The sequence below is a fragment of the Akebia trifoliata genome, chromosome 12 (assembly GCF_017979445.1).
Source record: "Akebia trifoliata isolate Shusen 1 chromosome 12, ASM1797944v1, whole genome shotgun sequence".
Taxonomy (NCBI): domain Eukaryota; kingdom Viridiplantae; phylum Streptophyta; class Magnoliopsida; order Ranunculales; family Lardizabalaceae; genus Akebia; species Akebia trifoliata.
Window position 1 is genome coordinate 8,892,304 of NC_141386.1, and position 14,728 is coordinate 8,907,031.

Below are 14,728 nucleotides of genomic sequence, written 5' to 3' on the forward strand. Positions count from 1 at the left end.
AGAACCTAATAAAATAGCACAATAAGATAAAGATCAAAGTAATAAAGAAAATCCCATTGCTGTGAAGCATTTTAGAACATATGAATGTGGAGACAACTTTACACCTCATAGTTCTCTGGGCGTCTTTCAACAAGTGAAGCCTTTGTAAGAATGAGTTGACGAGATACAGCATCCCCTTGCTCCCCGAGTCCTCCTTTAGGCCCAATTCCCAAACTCAACCCTAATACATTAACTGTTCCATGAGCAGCAGATCGCAACCTTGTCACAGACCATCCTCCACAAGGGGTTTCTTCTGCTCCAACTGCCTCCTTGGCTGCATTTTGTAATAGATCAGTGAAGGGATGGAAGTTGATTTTTGGTAAATAATGGAAGGGGCATAGGGCAATATCTCCAAATCGGGAACAAAGAAAGTTTTATAATAAACTAACCTCATAAGCTTATCTTTCTTTTCCTTTTTTCGAGGGACATATATATGGGTGGGAATAATAATGCCAGAGCACAAAGCTTTCATTTGCTTGTACAGAAGGATAAAGATTTCCAAATTGAAATCAGCAACTCTCAAATATGTCAACTATTCGACATTGTTGTGTTTACTAAAGACATTACTTATTTACTTTAGGATTGGGATCCATTAACACTTTAAGAATGACTCATGAAAAAAAGGACACGATCTCAACCCTTAAAACACAAAATTCAATGGTTGAGATTTATGAGTATTTTGATAACACAAACCTAAGAGATACTTATTCCGAGAATAAATCTCAACCATTGGATTTTGAATTTAAGAGTTGGGATCATGTGTTTTTTTCATGAGTCATTCTTAGGAGTCAAGGGATCCTAGCCCTTTACTTTATTGATTTAATCAATTGATGGACAATACTGCATTAAGCATATATATTATAGAATTGGAGGAAAATAAATAGAAAATATAGTAGGGGAACAAGAAGTAAAGGCCTTCAACAGATAAAAAACAAGACAAGAGTTGCCTCACAAAGCATTGATGCATAACCGGCCCTTTTAAGCTTGTCCCTCAAACATTTTGGCCATCTCTTGTCTAGGTACATCTTACTTTATTTACTTTGGAAGATGCCAACTTATTAAGTTGGATAAAGCATGAGCGTTGATACAAAACCTGGCTTCAAAACCCGTCTTCATCAACTAATTACTAAACACTAGCTCACTTTCTTATAAAAAAATAAAGTTTAAAAAAATAAACATATTGCCTGAGACAGCACTACATGACCAAAAAACTTTAATGATTGAGAGATTCCAACGGTGACATCCCTTCTCAGCCTTTTAACTTCAATTGACTCGTCTATTCAGGCGAAGGATAACTTGACTTGGGTGGATAATTCTAATGGGCTCTCCAGTGCAAAATCCTTCTACTCATTGCTTGACACCGGTGAGGAGTACCCTTTTCCCTATACTTCGATTGGGTCTTCGGTCCTCCCTTCTAAAGTCACATTTTTCTTATGGCTGGCAACATTGGATAAGCTTCTCACTATTGATCATCTTAGAACAAGGAGTTTGGTTATTGCAGAGTTTTGTTTTATCTATAAAGTTAATGGTGAGTCAATGAACCATCTTCTCCTTCATTGTGGGGTGGCTCATCATTTTTTGTGCTTTTTTCTTTCTTTGTTCAATCTTTCTTAGTGTACCTCTTGTTCGATTCTGAGTTTACTTGATTGTTGGAAGTCCACTGACTTTGTTAGTAGAGAGGATTCTTTGGAACTTTATTCCCCCAGCTATTGTTGGGGTTTGTGGAAAGAAAGGAAGGGGCGAATTTTCTAAGGGAAGGCTAACTCTTTGCAGGAGATCATCCTTTGTAAATGTTTTATTGGTGTAAAGAGTTTCATGAGTTTAGGGGGTACCATTTTGAGGGTTTTCTGTTTAGATGGAAGCTTGTCAGTACAGGGTGATTCCACTTCAGTTGGGGTTGTTGTTTCATTTTTTTATTTTTTTTCCTTCTTCACTTGTTTTTGCTTCTTTGTTTCCCAGTTTTTGTTTGTTTTGAGGACTTCTTGTCCTCCACAATAAATTTTTGGTTATCAAAACAAAAACAAAAAAAAACCAAGATCAAACAAGAAAAAACAATATAAAGCTAAGATAAACTCACTGTGTATCAACCATTCACCCCAAAGTCGAAATAGTATGACAGGCTAATAATGGTTTTAATAAGGAAAAAAAACACACAATTAAGCACAGAAGGTTGAGGAGACCTACCTTGACTCAGCCACTAGCAATAATGTAAAATAAAATAAAACCAGAAAGCTACCAGACTACTACAGGCTACACACGAGAAAGTAGGTACCCATCTCACTTTACAATAAGTTCCCACCTAAAAACAAAATCTTTAAAGAACAGCACTATATTCTCTAGAGAGCTTCTACCAAAGAAACATGCTTTTTTTATTAGTACACATTTAATAAATAAAAGGAAAGGCTAGTTGAAATGACCAACCAATACAAGAAGACACGAACAAAACAACCAACTCAGAATAAAGCTTACAAACCTAGTTCCATCTTACAATGAAATCCACAAAGAAAACCCCTCTAAATTCCATATACACTTTGAACCATAAGAAAAAGGAACCCAAGATTGAAATGACTAAATCTTGAACACTTATCAAAAAATAAAAAATGACTAAATCTTGAATAGTCTTTCCTTCCCTTCAAAAACACAACATATCCTCTCTTTCCAGATCCCCAATAGATAACAAAAGGGAATGATATTCCACAGAATTATTTTGGATGCCAAGAAAGAAAACCCAAGGTATGTCCAAGTCTGAAACAAGGAGAGAATAGAGGCAGGGAAGCAACTTGAGACACTAAACAAGATTATGAAGTGAGACCAAAACAATAGCATGCATCTCCTCGTTTTTTTCCATTCAAACCACCTCTTGTTGTGCTCAAATGGTAACATTCTAAAAAGTATCCTCCCTCTGGAAGAGAAAGCTGGGATGTACAAACTTCAGAAAAGTTACAACATAGAACTCAGTAGGATCCACCAAACAACCAATATCTATCATTTTTTACCATTTCTTGAGGGAAAAAAACAGCTATTTCCAGCTTGTGGGGGGGCACTAATGGGATGGGTGGTTGGGACTCTGGGTTCACGATAGGGTTTAATGACTGGGAGGTGGAGGCGTTAGTATCTCTGACCGCTCAGTTAGCAGATGCTTCCATTTCTGTAGACATCAGGGAAAGGTGGATTTGGAGGGTGTCTAAACATGGGCGATTTTGGTTAAATCCTTTTCTAGATCTTTGAAGGAGGAAAGGTCATCTTTCCCAGTTACTGCTATTTGGGAGCCCAAAGTTCTATTGAAAGTTTTTTTTTTTTTTTTTTCATTTAGACAGACAGGCGTTTGGGACAGCATTCTCACCCTGGATAGCCTTATTCATAGGGGTCTCTATATTCCGAACTTTTGTGTAATGTGCAAGATGGATGGGGAATCAGTTACCCATCTCTTGCAGCACTGCACTGTTCGTTGGCTCAGGAAGTTTGGATGCACTTTTGGGCTATTTTTGGCCTTGTTTCTGTAAAAGCACTCTCCAAATCTTGGCTGCAGCTGGGCTACTCCTTTCCGGAGGTGAAATGGATTCTGTGGTCCATTACTCCTGTCGCGATTTGTTGAGTGTGGTGGGAAGGTAGCGTCGATGGAGGTTATTATTGTGTCAATTAAAAGTTTCATGTTTTTCCAGTGTAAAGTGTTTGAGGAGTTCAAAGGAGTCTTCTTTCAAGGCGTCATTGGGAGGTGGGACTGGGTTTGTAGATTGACCCAGTGGGTTTCTTGTACTACTATGTTGGTCATCTCGAGCACTTTTAATGATATTTTCTTTTACCGATAAAAAAAAAAAAAAAAAACAATGCGTATCATATACCAACAAACATGGCAAAAGGCCTCAAAAGAAAAAGAGGAAGAAAGGAAAAAATAAATTGCTAGCTATCCTCACGGATCGCTAGCTCCCACCTAAACACAAGATCTTCGAAAAACAACCCCAAATATTAAGGATCATGGATTATATGATGGGTATCTTGCAATATCTATCATACATCTACAGACAAGGAAATACATATGCATAATGCTTTCATAGCATACCAATAAAAGAAGAACGAACTTGTATATTTGCAACATAAAAAATTCCAAATGGATAATTGTAGATCTCATAACCTATGATAAGTGATAACTACAAACTAATATCATGCAAGGAAAAAAAGAAACTAAAGAAAGCTGGAAGTATTGACACCAGAATCTGTGGAGCATTCAACTTTGACCAACAATGCCAAAATGCTGAACCAAGAACTAAGAATCCAGACCAGGGTTCTGAAAAACTAATTGTTGCAACTATGTAACACTGAACACCACTAGTCATGAACATGAAAAAAAAAAGGTTTTACTGCGCTGGAAAAAGTTTGTACACATAAATAACCTACCAGCAATATTATATTAAGGATCTACTCTTCGAGGATGTCTCACTTAGATGGGAGCATGTGTATCGTACTAGTTCCGATAGTCATTTGTGATTTGGTCAGGACTTCGTCTGTTTTGTATTTCTTCTCTTTAGGAAGGTCATTTTGACCTCCTATGTGTTCTCTGCTTTCATGCTTCAATAAAATTTTACTAACCTAAAAAAAAAGAAAGAAAGAAAGAAAAACACTTAATGACATACCCCTTAGCTTAGTATAGTCGGCAGCAGTGAGCGATTGAGAACTGTCCACGAATAATGACAACCCGACCATAGATTTCGCAGTCTTGGTCTGTGCAGAACACTACGGATATAAGATGACTGAAACAGACTGCATTTGGAAAAATTAAATACACTTCCTTCTGATCATACCAAATTTGATATAATAGCAGTGTTTGTGGTCCCTGAAGCAGCTTGAAATGCTTTAGACTTTCTTCCATATAGGGGGCAAAGAACAAAACCTCCATGTTCAATACCTTTCTTTCCATACCCATCAGAAAGCAAAACAATGGAAGGTGAATTCATGTCTCTAAAATCTAAACACCAGCGAAGGTCTCCAGATTGTGCTTCGAGAAGTTCAACTCCAACAGCAGTTACCTTCAATTTCTGTACAAAAAATATGTACATGAATTCTAAAACGAAATCATTTAGTTCAACAATTGAAGTAAACATATCAGACTCAAGTGGCAAGATGTAAACTAAAATTTCCTATAACAAAACATTTAGTTTATAATAAAAGTGCATGTGTTTTTAACATAAACTTTATTGGAGTCGTTGAATCGGTTTTCCCTTATAATAGTGTCATAATTCAGCTCATGTTTACATTATTTGAGATTGGAGGAGGTTTGGGAATGTTAGGGCCTGTGTGGATAGCAAAGCCAAAAGTACTCCGCCAAAGAGCTAGAGCTGAAGTACTTTTTGAAGGAGCTGGAGAAGGTACTCGGGGGCGGGATATGTGTTTGGGAACCAAACTCTATGAAGTACTTTTATGCTAGAATGGTGCTTGGGAACTATCCCGACTTCTGAAAAAAAGACCAGAATACCCTTATATTCAACCTTTTACTGTTTTTAGTCCTCTAATGTTATACTATGCCTTCAAACTATGTTATTTATGAGATTTGAACTACGCATATTAATATAACGTCTATTTAAACCCAAACTATACTAAAAATTTCAAAGAAAATTGGCAGCACCTCCCCTAAAAGTTGGAGGTTACAATCACTTCTTGATCAAATACCTGTATAAATCAATTTCCAATATTCAATCCAGCAATTTACAATAAACCAATGTTATTATCAAGATTAATATTATCTCAATATTACCAAGTGCATCCACTAAAATTTCCAAAGATAACACTTGAAATTGAAATTTAATGCACCTTCTCTCAACTTATATCTCAGGATGCTTAAAGCTACCAACTAGAACAGACTCAATACTGACCACTAATCCTCTGCAAATAACAATAGTATTCCTGAATATTAACAGGACCCAACATTCAAATGTATCCAAGAAAGGAAAGAAAGCAACCCACAAGACCATAAACCAGTTTGGTAAAGACCTCAAAAAGTCATAATGGAGCATATAGAAGTGTATAATCCATTACATTAACCGACAAATGTTGAACTTACAAAGCATCCCAGACAGTACATCGTTCCAGCTTCCCATCTTCAAGCATGTACTAGTGCCAAACCTATCTCAATAAAGCATAAAAAACCCATACTTCACTGCAGTTTGATGCTATGGAGCATAGGTGACGTATTCATCGAAAAGTGGCTATTTTTTTTAGTATCATGGGTATCCCCCCCCCCCCCCCCCCTTCTTTTGGGTGAGACTAATCCCATAGTCACATGCACCGCCCCCTCGGAAAGTCCTACGTGCAACTGGTTGAGTTTAAGGGTCAACCGGACCCTGGAGGGTGGCCCCAAGGAATGCATAGCTTCGTGGGGTTTCAAACACTTGACCTACCCTTCCTGAGGAGCTTATCAAGGCTTGGTTTGCTAGGAGGCCAACCCCTTGGAGTTAAGTATACCATCAAAATATACTTCTACAGTTGGAAAGCCTCCCTCAGGAGGGTAGTCACTCTGTGACATTTGTTTAAGCGGGGCTTTATAACTCCAAAATATCGTTACCTCTTTAAAAGGGTTGGGGAATCATATTCTCCGTTCTCAACTTGCATTTGATTTCATTTCCTTTCTCTCTTCCACCTGGACTGAATTTTTCCCTTTGAGGTCCTACCATTGTTCATCAAATGGACTCGCAATATTTTCTCCAAAAGGAAAAGATACTTGTGGGCTATTCTCCCCTTTGTTGTATGTTAGGGGCTTTGGAATGAGAAAAATAGAAGGGCGGTGCAGGGAGAGGAAAAGACTCCATAGTCCTTGTGTTTAATTTTTTGTTTTTAGTTTTCTTTGTTTTCTTTCTTTCGCTTGTATTGGGCCATCTCAGCCACAACCTTTTGCTTTTTGATAAAATCGTATACTTATCAAAGAAAAAATAAAGTATATCATCAAAATAAACAAGGAGGAATTGCACAATTAAAGATCAAACTACCAAAGTCTTCACTCGCATGAAGGTAATAGGGGCATTTGTAAGGCCAAAAGGCATGACAAATCACTCATATATAACATCATTCATCTTGTGTCTCCTAATCAAGCATGGACCTAATAGAAGAACCTACCGTCATATCAAGCATGTCATCCAATCTTGAAATTAGGAAAAGATACTTCATTATAATCTTATTGATGGCCCTATTGTCAACACACATTCTCCAGCTTCCATCCTCCTTCGAGGTGATTAGAGCAGGCACTACACAAGGACTCATAATTTCCCTAATGAATTCTTTTTTAAGTAGTTCATCTACCTAACGCTTCAACTCAACATGCTCTATTGGGTTCATGGGATAAGCCGGTAAATTCGACAACTAGAAACCCGGAATAAGATCAATAACATGTTGAACTATCACACATTGGTCGCAACTCATTTGGTAACTCCTCTAAGAGAAGTCGACCAGGAAATTAAATGACTTATGGAGTCATATCTAGAAGTGGAGGAACATGTGGTTCTTTCACTTCTTTATATACTACAGCATATACAACTTCAGATTCCTTGCTTTCGTCCTCAAATTGCTTTTTAGTAAGCAAATGGAGAAGCTTTCTTTTTCAATTCAGTTGGCTTCTGAGGATTCTTGCTATGACTTTTAACTTTTAAGTTCTTCAGCTAACATAAGCGTAAAAAAAACAAAAAACAAATGGCTAGCCCAAAGGCAAGCTAAATAAGGCAAAGAACATCCCACTTAAAAACAAAATCCTCAAAGAAGATTCCATCAAACTCCTTATTGCTTACTTCAAAAAAATCATTTGCCCCAAAATGTCCAGATCGACCTCTTGGAAAGTCTTTTCCTTTCCCTGGAACACCCTTATATTTCTCTCGTTCCAAAGCCCACAATAGACAAAAAAGGGAAGAATAGCCCATAGGAACAAAGAAAGAACCTCAAAAGGCAAAAGTAGTGCTCTTTGAGATACCAATATCAACTTATCTACCCATGCAATCATGTAAGGCTAAGGGTGAGTTTGACTGTGACTTGGTCTTCAACTTTTGATTGTGAAATCACATTCATATTGCTCCCTCCGACGTCCATCAATAATAAGTCTGCAATACTTTTCACCTCTTTCAACTAGAGTGTTAAAAATAGTCGTACAAAGCCAATATACCTTTACCTCGTCTTTAGGGGTTGCAAGGATGTGTTGAACAACACAAACATAGGAGTAACCCCCCTCTTTATCTTCTTCTGACTCAGTATAGTGAGCTGCCAAAATGGCTGGTCCAGTTGCATCTGTGATTGATTCTTCTTTCTCATCCTCAAGTCCCATGTATAGATTCTTGGAGGACATTAGAATGCATAATTACCTTTATCTCCACATATAAAGCAACCAGCTTCATGTTTCCCTTCTTGTTAGAATTTGTAGCTACACCCCTTCCTTTCACATTGGCCTTTGGATAAGGTTGAGACCCACCAAACTTGGATGTGTTAGCATTAAGCAATCTGGCCTAGATGTTGATAAATTTGGGGAGACAACTCAAAACAAATTGGCAATGAGTGTAGAGGCCCAGGAGCTTATAAGGAGAAAGACAAGGCAATGAGTATCCGATGTAGGACTAAACTCAACACGCCCCCGTACATGTGGGCCAAACTAGGCCAAAGCACGTGGAGATATGAATTGGGTGAGACATAGAGGAGCGAAAAGCCTGCTCTAATAACATGATAAATTTGGGGGTCCAACTCAAAGCCAATTGGCAATTAGTGGAGAGGCCCAAGAGATTATAAGGAAAGAAACAAGTCAATGAGTGTCTGATATGGGACTAAACTCAACATGCCCCTGCACGTGTAGGCCTGATTGGGCCAAAACACGCGAAGATATGAACTAGGTGATGTGGAGGAGAGAAAGGCCCGCTCTGATACGATGATAAATTTGGGGGTCCAACTAAAAATCAATAGACAATAAGTGTAGAAGCCCAAGAGCTTATAAGGAAAGAGACAAGGTAATGAGTGTTCGATGTGGGACTAAACTCAACACGCCCCCACACGTGTGGGCCGTATTGGGCCAAAGCATGTGGAGATATAAACTGGGTGACGTGGAGGAGAGAAAGACCCGCTCTGATACCATGATAAATTTGGAGACCCAACTCAAAACCAATTGGCAATGAGTAGAGAGGCCTAGGAGCTTATAAGGAGGGAAACAAAACAATGAGCATCTGATGTGGGACTAAACTCAACAGATGTTTTTCTCACATCAAAAGTTTTACAGGTTAATGATATTCCAATTTTGTTTCCAAATTATCTCATCATAGGTTGTCTTAGGTTATTCTCAACCCACAGTGCCCTTTGCATCAAAAGTTTTACCGGTTAATGATATTCCAATTTTGTTTCCAAATCACCTCATCATAGGTTGTCTTAGGTTATTCTCCACCCACAGTGCCATTTGCTTCCAAATCATAAATCCTTAAAGTAGCCATATCTCTGATGATTTCAGTCATCCACCCATTTTTAAAATGAACAAGTTGCTTAATTTCATCTTCAGTAGTCTTGCAATGAATGGCTAACTCATCAAAGCACCACACATACTCCACTCACTACAGATAAGTTGTCCTGGCGGAGTGAGATCATTTCCTCATAAAGATCATCTTGAAAATCAAGAGATAAATATTTCTCTTTGAGATAGGCCTTCATCTCTTCCCAATTAGTGATAGGAGAACTTCCCATATTCTAACGCTACTTCTCAAAATTTCGCCACCACACTTTAGCTTGACCCACCAACTTCATCCTAAAAAATTGAACTCTCTTGAAATCCGCCATATCAACCAAGCATCTATGTTCTCTATAAAGAGAGTAAAGAAACGACAGACCATATTCTAGTGCATTGTGTTGTGGCTCACTTGATATGAACATCTTTTAAATCAATTCGATGTGTTAGGGTGCTTCCCAAGATCTATTCAAGCCTTCAACGTTAAAGAGAATTCTATGGAGTTCAACACCATTTGCTATTGTTGGGGTTTGTGGAAAGAAAGAGAAAGGAGGATCTTTGATGGCACCAAAAAGTCTACTCAAGATTTGGGTGGAGACATCTGAAGTCTGTTGTTCTTTTGCCGTAAAATGTTTAAGGAGTTTAGGGGAAATTTTTTTGATGACTATGTGGGAAGATGGGATTGAGTTTATAATCTTTTGATCACGTATTGGGTTAGGGGATGTCTTTTCTTCATGTTGTTTTTTCTTCTATCCCTATATTGGGCCGGTCATCTTGATAGTCTCCTCACCTTCTTTTCTAGTAAATTCTACTTATCAAAAAAAAAATATTTCCTCAAAAAGGTTGCAATTTTTTTATTTGAAATTTGATTATTGCATTCAAAATTTATTGTTCACCAAAATATTTCTTAAATGATAGTGATTTCTACGAAAATATATGCAAAAAAAAAAAAAAGAAATTGTTGGTTAAATGTTGTGTCAACCCTTAAGGAAATGAAAATATTTCGTGGAATTATTTTGAAATTTAATACTATGACCATAAATATCCATTGCAAGGTTGGTAATAAGGCTATCAATGGATCAGGTCCAGATCAGATCATGGTTGATTTGGTACCGATCCAATAAGGATCAGATCCAGGACAGATCCAAGAAATATCGGATCAGATTTTTATTGGAACTCAATATTAAGATCCAGATCTGATCCATTAATAATCAGATCAGGTCAAACCCGATTTTATATACAAAATTTAAATAAACAACATACATCTTAATAAATATATAATATAATTTATATGCTTTCTAACATATCATTGGATCGGGTCCTTCTCAGATTGGAACATGGTTGATCCAGATTCAATCCAATAAGACATTGGATCAAAACCTTATTGGAATCCAAAACATCGATCCAGACCACAATTTATTGGAACGGATCGGATTTTAGGTCTGATCCGATCCACTGACAGCAGTAGTTGGTAATGGGGTAGGGTAAAGTTTGGGAGGATTGGTGGTGTTGGGGAGCCTCTTCTGAAAATAATTCTTTTGATGCTTCTCTCTCTCTCTCTCATGCATATGCGCTACAGAACATTAAATTGAGGAGTTGTCTATCTTAATGGGGAAGGAGAGGCGATTTCTCTTAGAACTTTCATTTCAGAAGGAAATTGAATGATTCGGAGATCAACTTGATTTCAAGCATACTTATTTGCATAGAAAGATCCCTCATATTCTCTTTGAACAAAGATAAGTAATTATGCATAGATGGTTCCCTAATATTTCCTTTGAACGAAGATAAGTGATGTTATGGTTGATTGGTTGTAAGTTGTAATTGTAACAAAATTTTCTCAATGAGATCATTTTTACTCATCTCCTTTTTCATTTTTCCCTACATCTTCTGCAAGTTTTCACGTCCCATCCAAAGTTATTATCTTCTTTTGAACCACGCTTCTGAAAATACTTATAGTGGATAATCTAAGTACCCGCAAGTCAATTATTGTTGATTATCACTTGAGAGTCAAACTAGTGGTGAATCAATGAATCACATTTTCTTGTATTGTGATCTACCTAAGCAAACACGGAAACGTTCTTTGACTAAATCAGGATATGTTGGGCCATGTCGGGTTCTATTGGCATTCTCAACATGAAGATGTTGCTTTGGAAACATCTCCCATTTATCTATTGCTGAGGCATCTAAAGGAAAGAAACATGAGGGTCTTAGTAAAGAAAGCACTGAGTTGAATACCATTTTCATGTCCATAAAAATCTTCTATTTTGGTAGATTTTAATCTTACAGTGTTGTAGGGGTTTGAATTTTAAGGGCTTAGTGTTCTGTTGGGCGCTAATTCAAATAAGGGGAGGTAGTTTTGTATCTTTGTCCTTTTGCTGTTTTTTTTTTTCCTTATAGTCAAAACAAGCTCCTTGAATATTATTGTATTGGTTGCTTTCATTCTGCATTGTTAACAAATTCTCCATCCATAAAATAAAACAAAAAACCCTTAAAGCAAACATCCATCAACTCCAGGAATATGGAAGACCAGAAATACAAGGACTCCTTCATGTTCAGAGCAACATTGGAAAGCAAAATTAATAATCTATGGCCTACTTCCTAAATATCTTCCCTCTCTTCCACGACATCATTTTTGATAAGTTCAAATTTTATTAAAGAGAAAGAAAATGGGGATCAAGATGACCCCAAAATACAAACTTAACAAAACGAGAAAAAAAAAAGGCGATTAACTCGCATCCAAATGACAAATAACATCCCAGCGCACAACAAAATCCCCAAAGAAAGTCCCCTTGAATTCCTTAAAGGTTTTCCCTAAAAAAAACCAAAAGACCTAAGATTGATCAAATAAGATAATGTAGATGAAGTTCCTTCCCCTCAAAGATATGTCAATTCCTTTCCTTCCACAAGCCCCAACAAACAGCAAAAGGAAGTAGGCTCCACAAGATTCGTTTGGATGCCTGAAAAGCAAAATTCCAACCCAACCAAAAGTGAAACAACTCCTTGATTGAACCTGGAACACATCCAACCAATCCAAAGAGGCAAAGAAAGTGACCCCAAACTTTGCGAGTTAAAGCACAATTCAATGGAACATGATCAACCATCTCCCCATCTCTCATGCAAAGCAAACAACAATTTGGACTTTGAAAACCTCTCATAATCAATTGATCCATAGTAGTTAGTCTCCCCAACGACGCTAACCAGATGAACACAGAAACTTTGGAAAGAACTTTAACACCCCAAATGTACAACGTAGGAAAAGGGACAAGCTGCACCACCAAACCAGCCTCAAACATTGTACGCACAGAGAAAATGTTGTCTTTTGTGCCGATCCAAACATAACGATCCTCGCACTTTGTCTCAACCGTAATGTCCATGATTGCCTCTAGCAAGTTTGCCACAATATGTAGTTCACAATCATTGAAAGTTCTTCCAAAACCAAACTCCCAATCTCTTACCCTTGTTTCACCCACCAAAAAAGACTCGATTGGCTTACCTTTCGTTGTCGACAAAGCATATAAATCTGGGAAAGTCTCCATGAAAGTAGAATCCCCACACTACCTGTCCTCCCAAAATCTGATTTTGTTCCCTTTGCCCACTTCAAACTTCACATTTTTGCAGAAAATGGGAAGTCTTTTTAAAATGCCTTTCCAGATTCCACAACCATAGTCCCATTTTGCTCCCCTACTCTCCCAACCATGATTCTCTGTCTTTTGAGAAATCATTGTCCTCCATAAACTGTCCTCCTCCTCCCCAAATCTCCAACACCATTTAGCTAGCAAGCCTGAGTTCATAGCAGTGAAACTTCTAAAACCCAAACCACCTTGCTTATTTGGCAAACACAACTTTTTCCAACTCACCATGTGATACTTTCTCCTATCATCTTTATCATGCCAAAAGAAATCTCTACAGATTTTATCCATTTCCAATTCCATGCTCTGTGGAAGGAAAGCAAAGATAGGTAATAATTTGGGATATTAGCAAAGATACTTTTAATCAAAGTTATCTTACCCCCTTTTGAAAGGTGTCTCGCCTTCCAAGTACTTAATCTTTTTCCCATTCTTTCGATGACTAGGTCCCAAATACCTTTACTTCTATAGCCTACCCCAAAAGGAAGTCCTAAGTAGATAGAAGGCAAAGCTCCCACCATAAAGCCAACCGAAGTTGCCATGACCTCCATCCCTTAATTGCTACAGATCCCAAACACCTTTGTCTTATTCAAGTTAATTGGAATGCCTGACACTGCCTCGAAGCAACTAAGCATACTACTAAGAAAGCACCATTGTAATGCGGAATAATCAAGAAAAACCAATGTATCATCTACAAAATTGAGATGGGAAACAAGTTGATTCTAACTGCCCACCCACCTTATAACCTAACAAATTACCTTTCATCACCACTTTTGAGAGCATTCAACTTAAAGCTTTCATAACCAATAAAAATAGATAGGGCGAAAAGCAAACCTCCTTGTCTCAAACCCATTGAACTCCTAAAAAAAAACCTTTGAGAGCTATGTTCACCAAAATGGAGAAAGTTGGAATGGACAACACACTTTATAGTCCAAAAACTCTATCTAGCCCCAAAGCTCATTTTATCTAAAAGGTACTCCGAGAAAGACCAACAAACAAGGTCATCAGCTTTCTCCAAGTCGCCTTTGCACACAAGTTCCAGCTGCTTCAACTTTTTTCTTGAATCAATGCACTTGTTGGCAATAAGCACGCAATCGAGAATTTGGCAACCCGTGACGAAAGCTCCTTGGAAACGCCCAATCACAAACAGCATCACACTCTTCGATTTAGTGGCCAACACCTTCAAAAAAAAATCTTATAAACCAAGCCAACAAGGCTTATAGGTCTCAAGTCTGTAATGTCTTCCACCCCTTCAATCTTTGGAATTAGAACAACAAAAGTGCAATTCAATCCATGATCCAAGAAACCTTCATAATAAAACTCGTGCATAATCGACATCAAATCTGACTTTAAAATTTCCTAACTAAACTTGCAGAAACCCAAGGAGAAACCATCTGGACTGGGTGCTTTGTCATCTGTCATTAACAAGTAACAACCAAGCGAACCTCTTCTTCATCAAAAGGCATCTCTAACCAGTGCTTTTGGTACTCAGCGATGCTATCAAACCGAATATTATCCAACATGGGCCATGAATGGATTTTTTTAGCATACAAATCACTGTAAAGTCGACAACACCCAAGGCCACCTCCTCATCCCCTACTCTCCAAGTTCCTTG

General features: G+C 37.8%; 1 protein-coding gene across 1 annotated transcript in view; it reads right to left on the reverse strand.

Moving 5' to 3' along the window:
- The window catches only part of GRV2 (DNAJ heat shock N-terminal domain-containing protein), a 58,306-nt gene that overhangs the window by 37,148 nt on the left and 6,430 nt on the right, over positions 1–14,728 (reverse strand). The window contains exons 2-4 of the mRNA XM_086418512.1: positions 4,839–5,072; positions 4,671–4,758; positions 105–313 (exon numbers count right to left, since the gene is read on the reverse strand). Of these exons, the coding sequence (XP_086274638.1) occupies positions 105–313; positions 4,671–4,758; positions 4,839–5,072 (531 nt within the window). The remainder of the gene's footprint in view (positions 1–104; positions 314–4,670; positions 4,759–4,838; positions 5,073–14,728) is intronic.